Here is a 24,392-nt window from a genome sequence, read left to right as displayed (position 1 = left end):
ACAAGCTTTAGCTAACTTTTGACCCAAAAACTCATAATTTTTACCACAGAACTCATTTTAACAACCCGTCATCCTACCATACAACGCCCATACAACTTAAGGATCTAGCAAACACAAGTTTTTATTTAGCTTTTAAATGTTAACTAACCCATCATAAGAAAACGTTGGGTGTTAGCCAAACAAACATTTTCGTTAGGTCAAAACAGGTTTTAGTTAACTTTCAATCTAGTAGCTGCACAATAGAATTTTGAAACCAGACGTTAGATGATTATACAAAATGCCATTAGGCCACGTGAGTTCAACAAACATTTTCGTTAACCAATAATAAAAAAAAATGTTAAAAAAAATACCGAATGAAAATTTAACTCTTTTTTTTCCACCTAAAAATCACAAAATTGAGTTTTGTCCTAAAATGTAAGCCCGTTGCAAGAAACTGTTACCCCAAAACTACCAATCAAAAGATATAGCTAAAACAATTTTTAACTGATTTTGAACACAGAAATCGCAACTTTAAAATTTTCCTTAAAACGTTAGCTCATTGTTAGAAATCAGTCAATGATAAACAGGTTCCGATTTACCAGGGTTATAATATTACCAGGTTTATGATTTAGAAATTGCAAGTTTGACCTTCGCTTTTATACGGAATTGTAGGGCAAACCAAAAATTTTTGTTAGCAAATCAATTTATCGAAAAATATGGCCAAAGTTGTTAACTATAAACAAGTTTAAATTTTATCATAAAACGTTACTTCATTGCAGGAAATAGCTTGAGCAGAAAAATTTTGCGATTTGTTAGAAAGGATGATGTTGTAGAAACATTCGGTGTATTTAATAATCTTGCTCGTGTATCAAAGCTTAGGAATCAATTTAACGATCATATATCTAATAAAGTCAGTAAATATTATGAATTGTGATCATTATTGAAAATGAGCAGCTCGCACGTAGTAGTTGATGTCTCTGCTTAAACGTATTGTTTGAGTATAAGTACTGTAATTAGCTCAGAATATATTGATAAAACAACGTTTGCTTAGTTATTCGTCTGTGACAGAATTTTTCTGCAACAATGTAAAATATAATTGTCTTTTAACGAACTTGCGATGCAAACTTGCGAAATCAGGGTTGATTGTGAGCCCAACTTAAAAAACCTGAAAATTTCTTAAGTAAAATCATTAATGACCCATTTCAAAAAATTAACGTCTTTATGAATTCGAATTTTTGATATTTTCAAAACATGAAATTCTAAATAAATTATATATTTCTGCAGCAAAATTTAAATGGATAATTATGTATAAGCTTACTTTTATGTCTAATCATACGAGGGTTGCTATTTATATTTCTGGCCTAGTAATGAAAAAACAAATATATAGGATCGAAATTGGTTTTATTGTTTTTCAAAATATTCTCCATAATGATCAATACACTTTTGCATGCGTTTGAACCAATTTTCAAAGCACTTTTTCCAGTCCGATTGAGGTAACTCCAAAACATGCGTTTTGAATGCATCAACCGCTTCTTCGGGGATCGAAAATCGTTGTCCACGTAATTTATTTTTGATGTGTGGGAATAAGAAGAAATCATTGGGTGCCAAATCAGGGCTGTACGGCGGATGACCCATCAGTTCGATCTTTCGCTCCGTCAGAAATGCCTTTGTTTGAGTCGATGTGTGAGAGCTCTCATTGTCATGATGAAGAATGATTCGACTGTTCTTCTGCTTTTTTCGAATTTCTCCGATGACTTCTGACAAACAAATGGTCGTGTACCATTCAGAAATGACCGTCCTGCGTTGCTCTAACGCCACTGTTGCCACATGACCGTTAATGCCGAAGAAACAGGCAATCATTTGTTTCGATGTGCTTCCTCTTCGAACAACTTTTGTTGGTTTTGCCTCATCTTGGAAGACCCATACAGTTGATTACTGTTTTGCTTACGGTTCATATGCATAGATCCATGATTCGTCACCTGTGTAGATGTTATACACAGCCTTTGATGTACCTTGAACGTATTTTTCCACCATTTCCTCGCACCAATCGACACGAGCCTTTTTTTGAGCGTTTGTCAGATTATGCGCGATCTAACGGATTAGGTTCAAAATTACAAGACTACGGAGTTGAACATTAGTAGTCGTAGACCTTAAAATTGGGTCAGCTGTTCAACGACGGTTATAAAATGAAATAAGATTCAGATTCCTGGCCTTCAATGTATGGGGGAAGGCAGTTGGGAAAATATGCAGTTGGCAATTTGGAAAATATGGTCCCGATAATTAGGTCAGGACAGTCGTCGAAAGTTTGGTACCCTTAATGTCAATTTTTCTCTTTGCTTATTTCACGATATCTCCCGAATATTTTAAGGGAATCTAAAAATGTTTGCAAGTGCATATAAAATTCGCTGATTCAAGGATAACCATGTAAAAAATTTATTTTAAGGATTATTTATCATTATTTTACAATTAACAGTTAAAAAAATATTTGAATTGTAAGTTATACAAATTTTTACTTCAATTTTAATGAAATCAGTCAAATTCCTTATGAGATATCAATTTTTTTTTAAAAAGTCGTATATTTAAAGTTTTGCTTATCAAGAACTATACTACCGATTTCGTCCAAATGTTATATTTTTTCACTAAAAATTAACTGCTTTAAGAAGATGTTAAAATTCGTATAGAAATTTATTTTCGTATATAATTAAGAAATCGTAGATTTCGTAAATAATTTAAAAGAAATAATTAAAAAAATAAATAATTATAAAAAATATTTTTTGTATGGAATTATGTTTGAATAATAGGTGTGTGCAAAAAGTTTTCGATTAGCTCTCAAAATACGCACTAAGTAAAGTAAAGCATTAAGAAGTATATTTTGTCTAAAATAAGAACTCCCCCAGGCATTCGTCTGGACCTGTGGCGGTGACTATGGTAACGAGGTATGACTATTTCCAAAAGGGCTGCGGGGTCACTGTTTTGGAGTGGTTTCGGACGGTGCAAAACACCTACTGGGGTAATAGGTTTCCTACGGTCCCTACACGGAGAAGTAAGTAAATAATCAAAAAGATAAAAATGACTTAGAACCTATTTATACTATTGATTTGAGTTTATTACATATTATGATACCAGAGCCATGATGGCTCAGGGGATAAAGCATTGGCCTTCCAAAGAGGTGAACCGGTTTCGAATCCAAGCAATGGCTGGTTGATACGAATTTTGCATCCGGCTTGCACCGACCACAGTGCTGACGCAAAATATCCTCAGTGGTAGACGGATCATGGATGCGAGTCCCCTTGCTGTCAGGCCAACCGTGGGAGGTTTTTGTGTTTTCCTCTCCATGTGACGCAAATGCGAGTTAGTTCCATCAAAAATAGTCTTCCACAAAGACAAATTTCTCCCAATACTCGATCTAGGAATTTCTTTGTCTTCTGGAATGGGTTCAAAATTAGAAGGCTACTGAGTTGAACGTTAGTCGAAAAAACCAGAAAAATTGGGCCAGCTGTTCGACGACTGTTATAAAATAAAATATTATAATACCAATATATTACCATAACATGCACTTTATACATAAAGAACTATTAAAGTAAATAGTCGAACATATAAACATCATTAAATATTGAAATAACTAGTTTTATGTGCATTATTTGAAAAGTGTGGCGAAGTGGCGATACAGTTATTTAGAAGTAACAGTTTAAAAATTCGTATTATGTCACGGGTACTTTTCCATTTCACCGGCGCAAATCAATTCAGCTATTTTTTTCATTCCTTTACTGCTTTTTTAAACAGACATCACCAAAAAAAGAAGAAAATTGAATTTACAAAAACATGGTGACTTTTCATTGGCCACTTTATCACTTGCACCGGAATGAAATGGAAGCCGAAATGGAGAAGTATCGATTTGTATTTTTTTAATAGATAAACGAGGGACTTAAGTTACCCCTTGACCTTTCATCTATTTTTTCCCACCCGTCACCCTTAATATTGTTTTCTTAATTAATCTATGAGTTATTAACATTATGCATTCGGCATCTAAATTGTCATGGTTTTATATTAGATTCAGATAATGGCGTCGTGCACATATCGCAATATTTTCTCTTGTAAATGCAATTATTCAGTACCTGAAATGTCTTAGTACATTTCTAATAACATAACTTTAATTCAACACTTTTATTAATGCTCTTAATTTGTCAAATGGAACCTGTTAAACCATATAATCCTCAATATTTGCTTGGAGACTTAATCTGATTTCAATCTGAACCACATTATTGCCCTTCTTAACATTTTTACATGATTCTATAGTTCAGTTTGAAAGGAAATATGGTTCAATTTTAAACCTTAACCAAGTTGCAAATGTTTTGCTTCTTGATAATCTCCTCAAATCACATTATGATTTTTAAATGAGCGTTTTATGGTTCAACATTCACACTATTTTTTTGAAATAAACTAATTAAATTTTAAATAAATGATTTCAAGAGATTGAAGCTGTAAGATATTATTTGATTGAAAACTTTATTAGTTTCAAAAATATACAAATATGAAATAACAGTCAACATGTTTCAAGTGCTTCAAAAATTTCAAGACACCATTTTCAAGATTCTTTCAAGTTTTGAAAATGGACGCCTATTTTTGAAGCGCTTGAAACATGTTGACTGTTATTTTACATTCGTACATGCAGACTATTTTTCCACGCTATTAAAAATTTATTTATCCAAAAATAACTCTGAGCAAGAAATAAGTTTTAATAAATATTTATTATTTGTAATTATTTTATGTAATAATCGCTTAAAACATTTTGAATTGTAAGGTATACACTTTTTTACATAACTTCAAAGTTGCACATGTTTTTTCATGACAAATGTTTTTTTTTCTTATAACCGTCGAACAGCCGACCCAATTTTATGGGTTTACGATTACTAATGTTCAATTCCGTAGCCTTGTCATTTTGAACCCATTCTAGAAGACAAGGGAACTTCTGGATCGAGTATTGGGAGAAATTTTGCCTTCGTGGAGAACTTTATGATGGAGCTAACCCGCATTTGCGTTGCATGTTGAGGAAGACCACGAGAACATCCCACGGTTAGCCTGACGGCAAGGGGACTCTCACCTATGATCCGTCTACCACTGAAGATATTTCACGTCAGCACTGTGGTCGGTGCAAGCCGGAAGCGGAATTCGTATCAACTGGGATTCGAACCCAGTTCACTACGTTGGGAGGCGAACGGTCTGTCCCCTGAGCCATCGCGGTTCAAAATACAAAATTTAAGCGAAACCGGTTGAATAATTCCTGATATATCGAATTTTAAATATATGAACTTTTCAACCGTTTTGGCCTAAATTTTGTATTTTACCATATAAAATTACATACTTTAAAATGACGTTAAAAATTGTATGCCTTACCTTAAAAATTCAAAATTTTTCTACTATTATTAAATAAAATTATTAAAAATATAATAAATAATTTATTAAAGTGCATTTTTTTGCATGGAATTTTCTGTGGATAAACGAATTTTACAATTGCGTGCAGAATTTATGAACTCGCTTAAAAAGTTCTCGAGATATGACGAAATACGTAAAAAACTAAATTAACATTATGAAGTTCAAACTTTGAATCGCTCTCCTGACCAAACTATGGGGACGATATTTCCCAGATTGCGGCTACCCCCTATATTTTAAGAGTCAGAAACCCCGTCTAAAAAAAGGTATGTTTATTCAGAGAAAGTACTTATTTGTGGCGGATTTCGTAACTTAAAATATCGACTGCACTCATTGATTAGCGTATTTGAAATCAGCCCTTTGAACCATTAGGATTGAGTTCTAAAACGTGAAGATCTGATCATTAGAACAAAAGTTATTTAGGGTGGTCCCTTTTTTTGGCACTGTACGATGCGAATATAAGTAGTGTGATAATAGGTTTTTTCGGACTCCGAATCACTTAAGTGCCGATATTTTTCTTAGATTAGTGTTACTCATATCGGTTCCTGGGGAGGCGAATAAAATCATCAACAATCATGAACTGTAATCAGGCTAGCGATGCTTAATTAATTGAAATTATAGTAATGGGTACTACTGATATTATGGTAATATACCTGATAAATTAATATAGATACGATGGTAATAATCTCTATACGAACCCTCAAAACGAATAAACCTGTAGGGAATTATATATTGGCTCCATAACATTATTTTCAGAAGCTGTTTCTAAAGTTGGCTTATTTTTTTTATATTTTATAACCGTCGTTGAACAACCGACCCAATCTTCTGGGTTTACGACTACTAATGTTCAACTCAGTAGCCTTGTAATTTCGGAACCAATCCAGAAGTCAAGGGAACTCTTAATTGATGGAGCTAACTCGCATTTGCTTTACATGGAGAGGAAGACCACGAGAACTTCCCACGGTTAGCCTGACGGCAAAGGGACTAACCCATGATCCGTCTACCACCGAGGATAATTCACATCAGCACCGTGGTCGGTGCAAACCGGATGCGCAATTCGTATCGACCTGGAATTCGAACCCGGTTCGCCGCATTAGAAAGCGAACGCTCTATCCCCTGAGCCATCGCAGCACATGTTGGCTTATTTCTTTTATAATGCCTGAGGTAAAACTATTTGAAAAATTGAAATTGCCTTTTTGCAGACGTGATTGGCATTAAAAATTTAATGATTCGCCCATTTGAAATAAATGTTGTTTATAAATTTTATCACACTATATATTATATGAATATTGTTCATAATGCCTCAGAAACCGAAAGTATTTACATTAAAATCAATAGCTATCTCATAGAAAAACGATCGTCAATATTTAAATGTACATTTCCTTCAGTATTAGCAAAAGTTCAAGCAGATTTAATAAAATTTAAGAGCCATTAAATCAATTTGCTTTTGTTGAACTAAACTTGGATCAAAAAGCTTAGCTTGGAAACCCCCCCTGGATCAAAAAGCTTATTTATTGAGTTGCTTTTGTTGAACTAAACTTATCAAACTTCCACTTTATTATAACCTGTTATCTGCAGTGGCCCGGTGTAAAGATACTGTTTCCAGTAAATCACCGAAGTCAAGCATTATTGGCTGCCGACAGTAAAAGGGAGGTTGACCAATTGAGATCAAATTACGAAAGAACCGAGGGTGTGTTGTATCAGTCTTCGTTAAGCTGTTCTACCGTCAAGCTACCAAAGAGGGGGACTGCAGAGAGGATCAAAATTGTGATTGCATGCCTTCGGATCATACTCGGGGATGTTCCCCAGACCGGACCCATTATACAGCTCTAGTGCAATATAATTAAAGTACTATTACTACATAACCTCTTAGCCACTGTGGTGAAAGAATCGGTCCTTATAATGCCTCTTTCTAATCGCAATGTTGCCCAGGGAACGCCAACGTGGAGGCGAGGTTATTTTATTCTGTCTGCAGAAACAGTTCGATCAATATTTGATGATGTACAAAAGGTTAATTTTTTTATTTGAAGGTTGTACGCATCTACCATATTTTAAATTTCATCATAGATTGCAGAGCCACATTTTACAATAATGCATATATAGAGAAAAAAAAAGCTAGTTATACGTTTTTTTAAAAAAAAACTTTGACATAAAGCAAAGCACAAGCTGCAGTTGCCGCTTTGCCTTATTATAGCTGCTTATGATCTTAGTTTTTAACAATCAAAATAGTTCCCCAAGAGGGCCATCAGACACATTTATAAGTAGGCAGAACATGGACAACAGCCCCCCGAGGAGTAAAAGAATCGTTGATTCCGTACATTCCATGAAAATATATTCTTACAGGGTAGATATATGAATTCTGCCACATTCAAATAACAATGTAAATAAAAATAACAAAATAAATACAGCAGCATAAATAACTACAGAACACATAATTTTGATAACCAGAATGCCAAATGGAACTTAGATATTTTAATGCAAAACAATATGAAACAAAAGCCAAAATGATGTCAGGGTAAATTTTGCTTAAATACGAAACTTATAATGATAAACTTATCTAGTACTTAAAACTACACATGCACATATGCAAGTTGTTCTTTCAAAGAATTTTGAATTCAAGGAAGAATTGCATAGATAAACTCCTAGAGACATAAAGTAATGGAAATGACAGAATCGACAATTTTTTCCCATACTCCTCTAAATATTTTTGAAAAGGTGGAATAGTAAAGTAATCGACCTAAATATTAATTTAATATCTATTAATTTAAATATTCGTTCAATCTAAATTTATTTATTTATTTTTCCGAATGTACGTTTGATCTTCGAATTAAAGCTCTTACTTCATTTCAATTTAAATACAAATCATGTACATTTTTGTAGAATTTGATTAAAAAACATAAACATTAAATTCATTTACAGATGCTATAAATTCATCATAAAATGGGAGGAAGGTATAAAATGAAAAGATTACGAAATTATTTGTCTTGTAATTTTTGAGAAATGGCATATGCATGTGAAGTAAACATCTAATACATGCCACTTAAATAATTAAAATGGGGAATTATATTTCATTCAGCTTTTATAGATAAAAATACAAAATGTGCCAACAATTATTTTAATTGAAAATAATTTGGTTCTACAGAAGTATATAATACTTTTGGCAAGGTTAGCTACGATATGAGCTTTTCGATTACTAAATAGATTTACCATAAAATGCTCTAGTAATAATTTTAAGTAAAAATAATGTTGTACTACTATGGCAGACAATCCTTTTAGCAAGTTTAACTAAAATATGAACTTTCTGGTTATTAAGTAGGCTTACTGAAAAGTGTACAAGCAACAAAGCCAATAGTTTTTATTGAAAATAATGCTGTACTACTGTGGAATAGAAACTTTTTGGCTAGTTTATTGCTAATATTTGGTATCAAAAACGCTTGAAGTCAAGTGCAATAATTTTAACTGAAAATATGTGGTATTACTGTAGTATGCAATATTTTTGGTAAGTTTAACTAAGATGTGAAATATTTGGTTACTAAATCAGCTTGTCGTAAAACGTACTATTTATAATTCTAATTCTAAATTAATGTGGTACTACTATGATATAAAATCCTTTCGGCGAATTTAAATACGATATGAAGTTTGTAATGTGAAATTTTATGTAATGTGAATTTATGTAATGTGAAATTTACAGTTGAAATTCAGGAAGAAAATATTCACAACTTTGGTAAATGAGAATTAATTTCAGTAATCCAGAATGTTTAACAATTTTAAAATAGGTGACTGATTTTACGTTACATAAAAATGATTTATCAAACTCCTCTTAAAAATATTTTGCAATTTTGAGCATTTCATCTTTTTCCGAATTTTCATTAAATATGGATGATTGAAAATCAGTATTCATTATTTTTTTTCTTGGCGAAATATATGATCACATTAGGCATTCAAGTGGTAACAAAGCTTAGATTGCTTTTGCCAATTCTTTAGTTTCAAACGCCAAAAACATTTTTTATCCTTTACAAAATTAGATATTTTAATAAAAAGATTTTAAAATACAAAAAATTAAAAATTTTTTTAAAGTTATTTTTTGCAAGTTGAGAGAGTTGGCAGCTATGATTGATAATATAGATTTATTTAAAATATACAAAATGTAGTTTAAACCTCTCCTAGGTGAGAATCTCCACATTGTCTTTTAGTCTCCGGATTGGCAATGACTACTTTCACTCCTGGAAAAAGTTTTCCAGACTCCATCAAATATAAACTAATGTGACTCTATCATTTCGCAGTGCTCTCTTATCAGCATATACTGCTGTTGGGTCTGGACTAGAGGCTCGCTATAAATTAAAACATTTTTTTAACATACATAATTAAAATATCGTAAAAATTTGGTCAATTTCATGCAATCAGCTATGCATCAGCAGTTTCTGGGAAAAAAACTGGCAAAACACTAAAAGTAGATTTTTAAAATTATGAATGAAACTATAATGAAAATTAAAATTTAAAGAAATTATTGTATTTAATAAAATACAAATTAAATGTTTTTAAACATCTTGAGTTAACTCACTTCAAAATGTAAGATTCTTCTGCTAGTTGATTCAAAATGCCATTGCTTATTAAAATCACTATTAGGATAATTTCTTACTAATAGTCAATAAGAGGGAAAATTGAATTTGGATTAATATTTCTAATTAAAGTTTTTCAGTTGTTATGAATGCAGATGAGCATTTTTTTTAAAAAATTCAGTTAGTTAATGTCCCCTCAGTTTATCATTTAGAAAATTCTGTGCATATTGAAATCTAAATTGGATTAAATAATTTTAAAAACTAAATAAAAGAACAATTCAAATATTTAAAACAAATATCCAACACACCAAGATTTAATTTCAATAAAAGTAGTTAATAAGTACTCGGACCTAGTATTCATTTATGCTTCTAAAAATTCATTAGAAAATTTTCGTTTTTCTTTTTTTATAAAATATTGTTCAAGTGTCATTAAAATTCAAGAACATATTGAATAGAAAAGATACTTCAATCACTTTAGTAAAACTTGTGGATGTCCCTTGTTACATATATAAAATTTTTGCAATCTTAGAATTGTTAAGTTTATTATGAAAATCAGGGGAAAAAAAGCTGAAATCCGTGGGTCTAAGAAAAATTGCATGTCTGATTAATTAAAAACATTACTTACCTGCAAACAAATGGCAATATTTACTCGACATCCAAAGATTGTGCTAACAGCTCTAAGAGATAAGCCTAAACCAGAAAATAATTTAGAGGATGAGGCTGTTAATCCAGCTCTAGGCCTCTCCTCAGCTACAACAACACAGGTTCGAACGCATCTCAAGTTTATTCCTCTCTGCAACGAAAAAGACAATTAAAATGAGTAGCTTAAAAAAAGATACAAATTTTATTTGCTTTACAATATATAAATATATAAAACATATTAGAACAAAAACAAATATTAAACTTCTAGTGTATTATTTGCAAATAGTTTTATCCAGTTCTGTGAAAAATAATTAAATTATGTTAAAAAAAATTTCTTTACTCCTACCAAAAATAGTCATAGACTCATATACTTACAAATAGTTACTTATTACATATTTGCAACAAAATTACTTAAATTGTATAATTTAAGTTCAGCTTTCTAGCCTACTACCCAAAAAATAGGAATGCTAATCAGTAGACATTTCTCTATAGCGTTCTATATTCATAAAATTTTTTGCAGGATAATAAATATATGAAATTAAGGATTTAATTAAGATTTTTACATTTTCTCAAAAGGATAAATTTTAAAATATAATCAAAACCAAATAAATTAATAAATGAAATATATAGAATATATGAAATAATTAATAAATGAAATAAATTAATAAATGAAATATATTAATAAATAAATTAATAATGAATAAATGAAACTTATAGAAAAACTCTTTTGGCAAGTAATTAAACTGACAAACAAACAGGCTCAACATTTTAAAGTTATAGAAAAATTTATTGCTGAGTTCAAAAGTCAACCCAAATATGAGACAGTCAACAAAAAGTCACTAAAATATAAAAACACAGAAATTTATAACACTTTTTATCTTATAATAAAATTTGTTAAATGCTTAGAAAACAAGTATTTTTAAATTATTAAACACTATCAAAGGATAAAAAAATGTGTGGAAAAGTTTTAATAAATGAAAAGAATCCAAAAGTGAATGAGAATGTCTGAAAAAGTTAAGAAATCATAGCATTATTTATAAGATTAAAACAGTCTTGAACTAGTACCCATTTCTTAATAGACTAATATGTTTTCTAATTGTAAAAACATATAAACTGAAAATATTCAAACTTGAAGAAGTTAATCAAGCAAAAGAAAGGACATAAGAAACAGGTGCAGTAGCGGAAATATAAAAAATTTAAAATAAATTGAATATTAAAATGTAGAAATCATAAGAAAATTGATTTTCAAATGTTTGGAAAGAATAGAATATTATAAAGAAAGTCATGAAATTAAAAATTAGAATTTATCAAAATTTTCCTTCTAGAATTCCATAGATAGCTTTCACCCCACCAACGGCACACTTTTTATTATTCTTTTATTTGATTAATCAATTAAAGCTTGTAGCCCAGTCACTTTTTCCCCCTTTTTTGTAACTTGTTTATAAGTTTCACTTGCATCTCTGTGTTTCTTTCTTTCAGTTTGATTGCACACTCTAAGGAAGTTTCATAATTATAAAATTAGAAATATGGTATGTCTTTTTATGAAGATTATTTGTGCTTTAGAGCACATTGTTTAGATAAAGACATATATAGTACAAAATTAAACATTTTATCACCGAAACAAACTTTTTTTGGTCTTATTAAGTTGTGAAACATATTATACTAAAAAAAAAATTTGCTTAACAGAGCAAAATGTATAAATAGCTTTTAAAAAATCATCATGTATTTTCAAAGAAGGAGAATAAAACAAATAATTGTGGAATTTTTAAATTTAGTTTTATCTGGATCAACCTGTCAGTACAGTTTGCCGAAAGGAGGGACTTAAGTTTCTAGAATAGAATCTCGCCAGAAATAGATCAAACATTGCTATGATATAAATTTTAAATCTAAAACCTAAGCATTATAAACTATATCATCCTGTAAAGAACAATAAATGTTTCAAAATATTCTTTGGTACAAGGCAATAGTTCTGAGTATAGGAGGGTGCATGGAGTCTATAAAAAAATTAAAAAAGTGTACAAGGCAAAATGATACTAAATGAATTTTTTAAAACAAGCTTAGTTTCTATCCTAATGGTCACTGTAACAAAAAATTTCCCTTAAAAATAGAATCAAAGGATAAAGAATACATTATGATCGGAATGTGTTTGAAAACCCTTTAAATGGGTAAGCCCACACACAAATGGCCGAGAAATTTTGTAAGTGAAAATATAGGCTATTGCATTACCTTCAATTGGCTGATAGATGATCCTAAGCCTCTTGTGTAAAGTTCCATAATGCCATAGGAACAGAATGTATCACGAACTCTAAAATAAAAAAAGAGAACAAATTAGAAATTATTAAAAAAATAACAAAATTTTACTTATTTTTATTATTATTTAGAATGAATTATAACCTTTGTATTGCCTAATTGTTGACAACCAAATTGTAGGATTAATTTCAACTTCAGATGGTGGGATTAAAATGGTATGGGGACCTGAATAAACACTAAAGTAAAAAAATATATGTCTTAATGCGAAAGAAATTAGCAATACATGCAGTGATGGCTTCTTACAATAAAAATATTTAAATTTTCATTAAATATTTTCATTTTATTTAAATATAATTATCAACAATTTCTAAAATGCATTTAAAAATTACTTCAACCTTAAAATTTGCATATCAAATATAGAAGAAATATAAGAGAAAGTTAAATTCATCAATAAATGATTCTTTTTTAATTTAAGAGTAATTTTTTTTCTCTCGTAGCATATCAAAAATGTTTTAGCATACTTTTTCTTAAAGAGTTCAGTCCTATCAATAAATACGCATCAATTCCATTTTTATTAAAAACAAAATATCAGTATTTAGCTTTTATAAAGCTTACTTACAGTTTCTGTAGAAGCACAAAACAGTCCAGTTGTAATTACTAAATTTGTTGTCATTTCTTTTGAGCATAAAAAAACTTTGGTTGGGAAAACACACTCCAACACCAAAGTTCAAGTATCAACAAAACAAAATGTGCCATTTTTGTAATAGTGCCGGCAAAAAAATATATGAATGAAAATCTTGGCAAGGTCATGACAACTATAAATGCAAAAGTTTTTTACACCACTGTAGCAAGAACAGAATAATAAAGACAAAATTTCTTTAGTTTTTAATATTCGAAACTTGATTATTTTGAGTCAACAATAAAAAAAGGATACCTTTAAGTACAAAGCTTCATGAAAAAGTATTGAAAACTTTAAGATAATAATTAAAACTCTTTTCTTATAACACATTTAATTTAAGAAGTACTTCTGGCAAAAATTTTTAAAAATAATCTTTGACGCAAATTATAATAATTTTGATAAAATAATTTTAGTCAATTTGGAGGAAATGTTGTATTAATTTTTTTTAAAAAATATTTCCTTTATGTCAACGCATGTGTAAACAGTTTATTTATATATTTATTTTGCTATCACTGTTGATTTGATCTTTGAATTTCAGAGATTAAACAAAAAATTTCAACAAAAATATTAAAACCAAAATGTTTTTGTGTATGTATATGGAGAGAAAAGAATGCAACCATTCATAAGATAGTAAAAGAATTTCTTTCACATTTATCAAGCCTAAAGGTTGAAAAGTTATTAAAATCTTTGTATCATAAGAATAAATTGTTAACAATTTCCCACTAAATGAATTTTCCATCGCTATGGAGATCACAGCTATAGCAACTATATGCAATTCTTATGTTATGAAAATTTTAATTTCTAAGAATTGCAATATATTTTTAGCAGAAAATACAAAAATAGATGATAATTTTAAAATGTTTATTATGCATTGCATCCTTTAATATATTTAATAATATGACAATAACAAAATGTTGATCATCTGCATAATAACACAGTAGAAAAAAAGCACTAAATATAAGAGTAATATAATAGTGATAGAAATAGACTTTCTAAAACATTATTAGTGTGAAAGTCAAAGAAAATTATTTAACTTATGGAGAGGCTTTAAGGAAGCAACACTTGTAAAGAGACTCAAAAATGATAATCAAGAGCCTTACATTGAAAATATTAGATTGAAACAACATAATTTTCCGAATAATTACTACATAAATTAAAGTAAGAGAATTAACTCTCAAAAAAACTTTTTTATTTTTACCAGAAAATTTTTTTTTCTTTTTTTTCTTTTTTCTTTTTGCAAAATGAAAATATCAGGAGCTGGTTTTTAAAAATAATTGCTTTTGCAGGTTTTGTTATTTAATTCTCAGAAACTTCAATAGAAATGTATAATACTTCATGCTGTTATATGTTTCAAGTAGAAGACTTTATAAATAAAGTTAACAAGACAAGGATAAAATGAAAACCTCATTCATTCATTGACTAAATTAAAAACATAATTTAAAATTTTATTTTATAATCTTCTCTTAATTGAACGGATTTTATTCACTATTCTGATGTCAGATATATTTTTTTAAATGCCTGGACTTACAAAATTCAATATAAATCCTCCTTTTGCTGATATAACACATGTAAAAAAATCGGAAATGATTTAAACTATTTAAGAGGAAGAAAAAACTTTACTAATTTAATTGATGTGAGTAAAGTTAAGAAGTTATCTATTCAAACACCATAAGGTAAAACCTAAACCACAGTAAGGATCAAGGTAAAAAGCTATATGTCTTGATGGATATAATTCACAGGCAAGTTTCATACTTGTACAGAAAAAGGTTGATGCTGCATGGGACAGCTTTATCGTTAATATGAAGGACTTTTTCAAATAGTTATTCCACGCTTTTCCAAGTGATTTTAAATAATAGCCTTTTCACGAGTTTTTTCTGGTGTTATCGTAAATCTAAATGACTTTTAAGCAGTTATTACTACTTTTCAACGATATTTCAAAAATGTCATTTTTTATTATTTGTCAAGTTTAAAATTGTCCACCATAGCATATATACCCATGCTACCAGGTATATATATTAATATACATTAAAAAATTCACAACAGACCAATTGGTTATCTGAAATGTTCCGTTAAAAAGTACAATAAAAACGGAAAAAATAAAAGTTAAACCCTTATATCGTTACATGGTGTGCGTCTTTTCATGTTGGCTGCTTAATCAGAGCTCCGATGCATCAAGATGATGGCTGCTATACCGGTGCACTGACTTACGCTTTAAATTGAGCTTAGAGAGCCGCGATGGCTCAGGGGATAGATCGTTCGCCTTCCAATGAGGCGTACCGGGTTTGGATCCCAGTCGATACGAACTCCACATCCGGCTTGCACCGATCACAGTGCTGACGTGAGATATCCTCAGTGGTAGACGGATCATGAGTTAGAGTCCCCTTGCCGTCAGGCTAACCGTGGGAGGTTCTCGTGGTCTTCCTGTTCCTGAAACGCAAAGGCGGGTTAGCTCCATCAAAAAGTCCTCAACGAAGGCAAATTTCTCCCAATACTCGATCCAGAAGTTCCCTTGTCTTCTGGATTAGGTTCAAAATTACAAGGCTAAGGAGCTGAAAATTAGTCGTCGTAAACCTATAAAATTGAGTCGGCTGTTCAACGACGGTTATAAAATAAAAAATAAAATTGAGCTTAGAAACTATGCATACTCCAGACGTTCGACAAAAACACAATTTTTATCTGGAAAACAAACTAGAGAGCTATTTTCCTACAAAACAGTAGGCTTCTAAAATAAACATCAGGCTATGTGCAGAATTATTAATTGTTATTGAAAAACAAATTAACTGACTTTTTCAATATCGCTTGCAGTGGAAAAAATAATTCAATAAAGGCACAAAAGTCGGACTAACCGGAGAACGTATAACATGGAGTATAGAATTTAAGGCACTGATACTGTAGCTTTATTTTTCTTGGAGCAAGAGTTTCAAAAAATAGTGTTAAACTAAATAAAGAGAAGGATAAATACCTCATATCTTGACGTGAAGTAGAAACTTTATCTTTGGATTTACCAATGATGGGAACATCTGAAAATAACAAATCAACAACATCAAATATTCATACTTGCATACACATGCAACATTTTAGACTTTCAAATTCATGATTTTCCATGACTAATTCGAAGAGTTTTTTATAATATTTTCACCGACAAAAACACAACAATAAATTTAAAAAATCATTATATTAACATTAATCGAAATGGTAGGTATAAGCAAAACTGTTATACTCTGCATCCACACATATATATATAGATTTTAAATTTAAAAAAACAGAGTAAAGAAAGAGTTGAAGCAATAAAAAAGTTGAAAAAATACAAAGGGAATTTTTTTTTTCCTTTTCTCTGCATAATTATATTCTAAGGATACTTTTCTTGTTCATCGGAAAGAAAAGAAAGACTTAATTTTTCTGATCGCATTTCGGAATAAAAAAAATTCGGCAATCACTGGCTTGCTTCAGTTAGAATTTTCAATTGATAACATAAAAAAATAAATAATGACAAAAATTCTGAAATCACAGAAGTTTAAAAGATAATTCGCTCTAGAAATCTTTTTTCTTTCATTTTCATTTTGAAAGAACATGATGAAAACATTTTATATTTTAATAAAATATGACTGTTAGTGGGGATTTTGTTACAAATTTAGATATTCACAACACCATGAAATTGTAGGGGGTGGGGGTAAATTCTATTTCGAAAATTAGATTTTTCGGCGACCAAAAACCATGACTTTCCATGATTTTTCTCAAAAAATAGATAAAATCATGACATTTCATGACAAATTTTATTCAATAACGAACCTCATGAGTTTCCATGATTTCTCATACTTTCCAGGTACACAGATACCCTGCATACACTTACACATAATACATACACTTAAATTCTAGTCAAAAGAAACTTACCAGCTTTCTTATCTTCTATGAAAGGTTGAGTAGCCACGGGCACAATTTCGATATCGACAGGCAATTCTGAAGGTTCTATCGTGTACCAACGCAAAGTTTTTTCCTAACCAACAATAGAAACTGACAAGCCTGAAAAGAAATGCGTTAATGAGCAATGAAAGGGAGGACTTTAGTCATCTTGTTATTGTAATCATTTGGAACATTTAAAGAGTATAGTTGAAAACCTTAGACAGGGTAAAAATTAGCTGTCAGCTCTGCCCTAAGGTTAAAATACGCCCCATTATAGTTTCAGTTACTCTTAAACTAACGGACTTTCCAGCTCATTATGGTTTGTAGTGTAAATGGTACTCTGTTCAAGTTATACGAGAGAGGTCGGGGGTTCGTGTCCCAGCTGAGGAGATAGAATTTTATCAAATAGAATTATACGTAGGGATTATTTTTTTAACATAAAACATATTTATTGAAAAAACGTTGCAATAAATATGCTTTAATAACTAATTTTTTTTTATTTATAATAAATTTAAGTTCTCATTAAACTTAATTATGGAAATATAAACAAAATTATTATCAGGATTGTTTAAAAAAGAAAAAAATAACTATTTATTACTTAACTATAATCCATTGAATTTCAAATAATCAGAATGCATTCGAAATAAATTTTGCATTTTTAATAGAATGATTTTCTAGTTATGTAATAAATAGTTTTTCTTTTTTTTTTAACTAGTCTAACATATTTTTGCTTACATTTTCATAATTAGATTTAATAAAAAATTAAAATTATTTATTATAAAATTGAAAAAAATTCAGTTAGTTTATCAAAAAATTTAAAGTGACAATATTTTTTTAAAAAAAAGTAATCAATATACTTTGATAAAAAAAATTAAAAATTAAATACTTAGCTTTTTTTTTATTTTTGAAAGTTTACATTTTTTTTAAATAATTTAAATTAAAGTATAATACAAACAGAATGAAATATACCAAATAGTTCTTAGAACAGAAATCTAGAGATGAAAATCAAGTGGCTCATCTGAAATTTGAACTTACAACTTCTCCGGTGGAAAACGGATAACCTAACCATTAAACTACAAATCCATACATTGTTAGTTTAAATGAACTGAAACCTTAATGTGACATATTTAGCCCCCAGGGACTGAAACAACCGTTAGCTTTTACCCTATAGAATGCCTTTGTATTTAAGAATTATTTAATTTTAATAGAAATTCATGTCTAAGTGAAAAAAAGACAAGCAGCATTTACGTTAATTTAGTAACATCAGCTTGGAACAATATGGCATAAATAGAAATCTGTTCACATTAGAAACCATCTTTACACTAAAAATTTCAATAATATAACCTTTTTCAATAATATAACCCTATATATTCAAGTTTACTTTCTCTAAACTATTGCAAATATAAATTTCAAAACTTTACCCGGGTTGCCACTCAAATCTTCCTTAAAGTGCTCTTTTTAAGCACTCAAAAATATTTTTAAGCCCTAAACACATTAACAAAATGCAAAATAATATGCAAAGACTTTACATGATCATGATAAAATAACTAGTTTCTGACAAAGAACTCTTTTCTTGATTATATGCTTTTACATAAAACGCAGCGAAAAGCAACATGGTAAAGAAAAAAATCTTCGAAAAGGGAAAATTAAGCACTTTTTAAATTGCCTTATGAAAAAGGTAGTTTAAATTGCTTTTAAAGAACGAAAATCGTAAATAAGCACCTTTAAGCATTTTTTTAAAAACGATATGCACCATGCATTATACACAATATATTAAAAGGAAACACAATTACTGTGCTCTTGTGTGAGCTATATTAGGCAAACTATGTTAGTTTTAATTGCTGGAAAGACTAGGAGGAAAAAAAGGAACAGCTGAACATATTTAAATAATGGATAATTAGGAAACTGTACATATTTTCCATTTGGAAACCATCTCTGGCATAGTTGATTGTATACTAAAAAATTAAGTTTTTTTAAAACATCACTTCATACCTACTTTCACTAAACTATTGTAAATATAAATTTGAAAGCTTCATTTATAAATTTAATGAACGAAAGAAATGTACCATTCAAGATGAATTAGGAGTAAAGTCCTTTTTGCTTCTGATATAAGATATTTAAAGTAGTAATAGTAGTAAATAGTAAGTTGATCTCACTTCATCATCACAATCCAGGAGGCTCCTCTGCAGAAAAACTAAAATATTGGGAGAAGCTCTTCACAGTGAGCGCCAAACTTAGCCAAGGAATTCACAGCAGCTGCAAAATAAATGTATATACTTTCAAAACAATGATCAATCACATGAATGTAATACATACCTGCCAATATTGAAGAAATGAAATTACAGAGATTTTACTAGCAACATTTACTAGGCTACGAGTAAAATTTTGAAAAACGTCCCACAGTTAGCTTGACTGCAAGGAGAACTTAAACTAATAACACTCAACATACTGCAGTACTAACAATAGCACTATCTGTTGAGGAATAAGACAATTATTTTTGCCATCAGCGGATATTTTATTGGGTAAAATTTATTTTAAATAAATTTCTTCAAAAAATACAGAGAAATTTTAGAATATATGGGTTAACAGGTTATAGTCGTAAAATACAGGAGTCTTCGTTAAAAAACGGGACACTGGACAGGTATGGTAATAATAAAATTCGAAAATATCGCTTTGCTTCACAAGAGTTAGGGGCAGTGAGAACAAAAAAATACGATTATTAAATAAGGTTGTTCAAACTTTTTTTCCTTTCAAAAAAGTTTATAAAAGTAATTTTATGTTTAAGTTGTAAATATTATTATGCTTTAATGTACATGGAATATCTTAACCTGGCTACCATGCTCATAAATGAAACGAATTCTTGAATATTTCTTTTCTTCTTCAAATTATGTGCCATGCAAATAAATGTCTTTATTGCTCCATTTTGTTTCGCAATGTTGCCATATTTATACTAAATTTCAATAAACACCCATCCACACACACACACACGAAAAAAATTCTATGCTTTTCATACACCTAATATTTATATATTTTTAAGGAGCAGCAAGCATTTATGTATGTGCATATATAATGACAAAAACTACAACCAAAAAATTGCATTTACATTAAAAACTTTGAAAAAGAAACAAAATGCATAAAACTCAGGAAAATGAAGAAAGAAAAAATTGCATTATAAAAGAACTAATGTTGTCAACATTTAAATCTTTAATAACAATGTCTAACATATGTTGTGTTAGTAATGTGATGGTTAGTTATTAAGCACTTTATTCCATGATGATCTACTCTTATTAACTGGCACTCATTATTTTGGCACTTTTTAATTCGTAAATAGACTAAAGACGAATCTCCCTCACACTAGCAAAACACTGTTTGATAGGTTGACCATGGAGCCAAAGAATAGATGCTGTCTATTTTTCCAGAAGTCAATGAGTGCAGCAGTTTGCCAAACCAATGAGCTGAGACTGTGCAAACTACAAACGAGGTTGGAGAATAAAAATAGCAGGTTCAAAAAATGTTCCTCTATTTATGTTTTAGTGCAATTTTTATTTGTAAAGTAAAAAGTAATTTAAAATTGTTTTTTTTTGTTACATTTAATAGACTATATTACTTCAATAAATGAGTCAAACTTAAAAGATATGCTAAATCAATCTTTTATTATTCCTAATTAAATTTAGTTTAATTTCTTAATGTTTATTTCACAGGTTAAAATAAAATTAGTTTTTCTTCTTGATTTTGTGTTTAACAAATTATAAATTAAAATGATAATTAAATTTAATTACGTTTAAGGAAAACTTTCTTCCGTTATGTCCCCAGTAGTAAAGACCCTCCAGCCTATGATTTTTCATCTTAGATTTCTTAATATTTTTAAAAAGTAAATCGAGATGACTCCTTTTTAAAAACATTACTAAATTTGAATAAAGAGCTAAATAGAGAGAATACCACAAAGAGCAACAACTAAAGATTGTTTCAGTTAGAATTTTAAATTGATAAAATAAAAAATAACAAAAATTCTGAAATCACACAAATTTAAAAGATAATTCGCTCTAGAAATGATGTTTTTTTTTCATTTTTTGAAAGAACACCATAATTTTTAAAGAACTGGATAAAAATATTTTATATTTTAATAAAATATAACTATGAATGGGGATTTTGTTACAAATTTAGATATTCAGAACTTCATGAAATTGGAGGGGGAGGGGTGTAGATTTCGTTTTAAAAATTAGATTTTTCGGCGACCAAAATCCATTATTTTTTTAAAGAAATAATTAAAATCAAGACATTTCAAGACAAATTTTGTTCAATACTGAAATCCATGACTTTCAAGATTTTCCAGGTGCGCAGATACCCTGCTTAGAATAGCTTCCGATATTGGACTGAGATTGAAGTGTTCAAGCATTTCTATCTAGGTCCCTTATAGGCTTATAATGTTGATTAAATATTGGGGTGTCTATACATTATAATATTGGTCCTAGATATAAAGGAATCTTGTTCTAATAATGGAAGTCCTTCTAGGACCAATACTTAAAAATCCAGACATCCCAATGTTAAACCCTGGGTGTATGTTCTTATTGAGGCAAATTTTAGCCCAACTCTGAAGTACAAAAGAAAAAAAAATCAAAGTTGAGTTACATTTGGCATCTTCGCATGATACGCTACATATTGCAACGAAATATTTTCAAAAAAAATTGTGTTTTTGTCAATTTTCGAAAATTCTATTTTAGCGTTTATAGCATAGAAAGAAAAATAGTTGCGAAGCCACTTTCTACGTTGTTTCTTCAAATGTACTGCAAAACTGGGGCCAAATTAAAACTGATGCTTGAGTAACGTTTCGGACATTACTTTTTATTGGCGAGGCGGCTAATAAAAGATTTTGGAGCAATTTTTTTTAAATATTTTTTTAAAATTTTTTATTTTTATTTTTACAAAAACTAACGTTTTTGAAATGAAAGTTTTTGATTCCAAATATAGGCTTACTGTTACGGGCTAACTCTGCGTTGTTAAATTTGAAATTTCCCCTGAAAAGTCTTGGATTTTTAGTTAACAAAAAAATTTATTAAGAAACTGTTTTCGCCGCTCTCTTTAATTGAGTTATTTTATTTTATAACTATCGAGGAACAGTCCACCCAGTTTTGGGGTTTACGACTACTAATGTTCAACTCCGTCGCCTCGTAATTTTGAACCCTATCCAGCAGACAAGGGACGTCCTGGATCAGTATCCCCAAAGGTATTGATTTGTTATGGGAACATGGAGGACTTTGTGACTCAACAGATTTAACGGGCATCAGTCACCACTTACTACACGGGGAGTTTTCGGCCGGCATGGATCGAACTCACGATCTCTTAGACATGGGTCTAGTGCAGGGGCCCCCACCAGGGGTAAGGGTGGGCGCACGATGCGCCCACTTAAAGCTTGGGGGGAATTTTCACACTAAATAAAACAAATAGTTTGGGGGGTAATTTAGAATTTGCCCAAGAACGCACCCAAGAGCTTGGGGGGGGATGGGGGCCACTGGTCCAGTGTCCTACCAACCAGGCTATCTCGGCCTAACGAATATGATTTGGTCGAATGTGGTAATGAACTGTGATTCGGTCAAAAATCGAATATTCGGCTGGAAAAAAATCGACCGAATATCGTATATTCGGGGACAAATAGCAACATATTTTAGCAGCATAACAACGCTGAATTTAAACTTTCAGTGCTAAGAATAATTTCACCGTTTACTACACGGGGAGTCTTCGGTCGGTGGGGATCGAACTCTAGACCTCTTGAATATGGGTCCAGTGCCCTACAAACAAAGATTTCCATACCTTTTAGTTGAGTTAATATTTCTTTAATAACTTTTTATAGGTGGGGTAGGTAACAAAAAGTTTCATTAATTATTTCCTACGATAGGCTAATTTTTGAACGCTAAGTCCAATTTCCTGTTCAATTTCATGGTCAGAATTCAGCTGAACTTGTTTTTGGTCATAAATATATTTAGCCTCTAGGGTGCTAATTTTTTTAGCGTTTATTATAAAATCATTATTAATTATTTCAATTTATGAATATGCGTCACCATTCGTAATAAACATTGCTAAAAGTAAATACCGTTCATTATTCATTGATGAAGATCTTAAAATCCTTTAACCATTTTCGACTTCAGATTATGCATCGAAGAATTGATGAAAATTAAAAAAGTCATAATTGCTAAAAAAAAGTTAGAATCAGCCCATCACATTTTCTTGCTCATTGGAAATGATTTATACACTTATTTTACATTTTAATTTCCATCATAATTCAAGTAACAAAATAAAATGCTGTATTGTTTAAGCATAAAAAATAAATTATTTCTTAGTTTCGTGTTTCATATTACTACATTCTTTAAAATTTAGCAATGACGCAGAATTTTTATTAAACACATTTTTCATAAAATTTTGTATTAATTTAGATCAAAATGAGTGAAAATATCATATTTAGCATTTTAACAATTTATGATTATGGAATACAGCATGAAATGTCGGATGGCTCATGTCCAAACAATTTTTCAAATTTCGAAGAGAACAATCGAAGAGAAACAGTTATTCATCATTGAAATATAATTTTAAAATCAATTTTTGATAAATTTTTGAATATCAAGGATAAAAAATTTTAAATTACTTTTTTAGATTGTATTTTTTAGCATAAATATAATTTCGATAAAGTAAGAGATTTTTTTAGTAACTTTTAGACTGATGTTATAATTAAAAAATACCAAAATATATTTTTACTTGTAATTAGATTGTCAGAAAAAATGTAGAAAAGGGAAACCGATGATCTATCTCAGTCAAATGGTTAAACTTGATTGACTTTTTTTACTGCAAATTTTATTTCAGTTGATTTTAAAAATTAAAATAAAGAGGCACATTCTAAGATTTTTACACTTCAGATCCCTCACTGGATTAATGATCGCTGTTTTTTAGTAATTAGTATAAGC

General features: G+C 29.9%; 1 protein-coding gene across 4 annotated transcripts in view; it reads right to left on the bottom strand.

Moving 5' to 3' along the window:
* The window catches only part of LOC147812654 (disco-interacting protein 2 homolog A-like), an 86,497-nt gene that overhangs the window by 35,959 nt on the left and 26,146 nt on the right, over positions 1-24,392 (bottom strand). Inside the window, exons 1-3 of one of the 4 annotated variants that reach the window (XM_087161981.1) lie at positions 12,837-12,914; positions 10,594-10,761; positions 9,568-9,740 (exon numbers count right to left, since the gene is read on the bottom strand). The exons of 2 other annotated variants lie outside the window; for them this stretch is intronic. In XM_087161981.1, coding sequence (XP_087018107.1) covers positions 9,657-9,740; positions 10,594-10,761; positions 12,837-12,884 — 300 coding nt within the window. In that variant the 5' untranslated portion in view covers positions 12,885-12,914 and the 3' untranslated portion in view covers positions 9,568-9,656. Of the gene's footprint in view, positions 1-9,567; positions 9,741-10,593; positions 10,762-12,836; positions 12,915-24,392 lie in introns of those variants that run through there. One more of the 4 variants, XM_087161979.1, reaches the window with a different exon arrangement.

This window comes from Parasteatoda tepidariorum, chromosome 4, assembly GCF_982258835.1.
Source record: "Parasteatoda tepidariorum strain Cologne lab strain chromosome 4, Ptep-v5.0, whole genome shotgun sequence".
Classification (NCBI taxonomy): domain Eukaryota; kingdom Metazoa; phylum Arthropoda; class Arachnida; order Araneae; family Theridiidae; genus Parasteatoda; species Parasteatoda tepidariorum.
The sequence above is the reverse complement of the archived record's forward strand: the minus strand, read 5'-3'. Positions and strand labels throughout refer to the sequence as shown.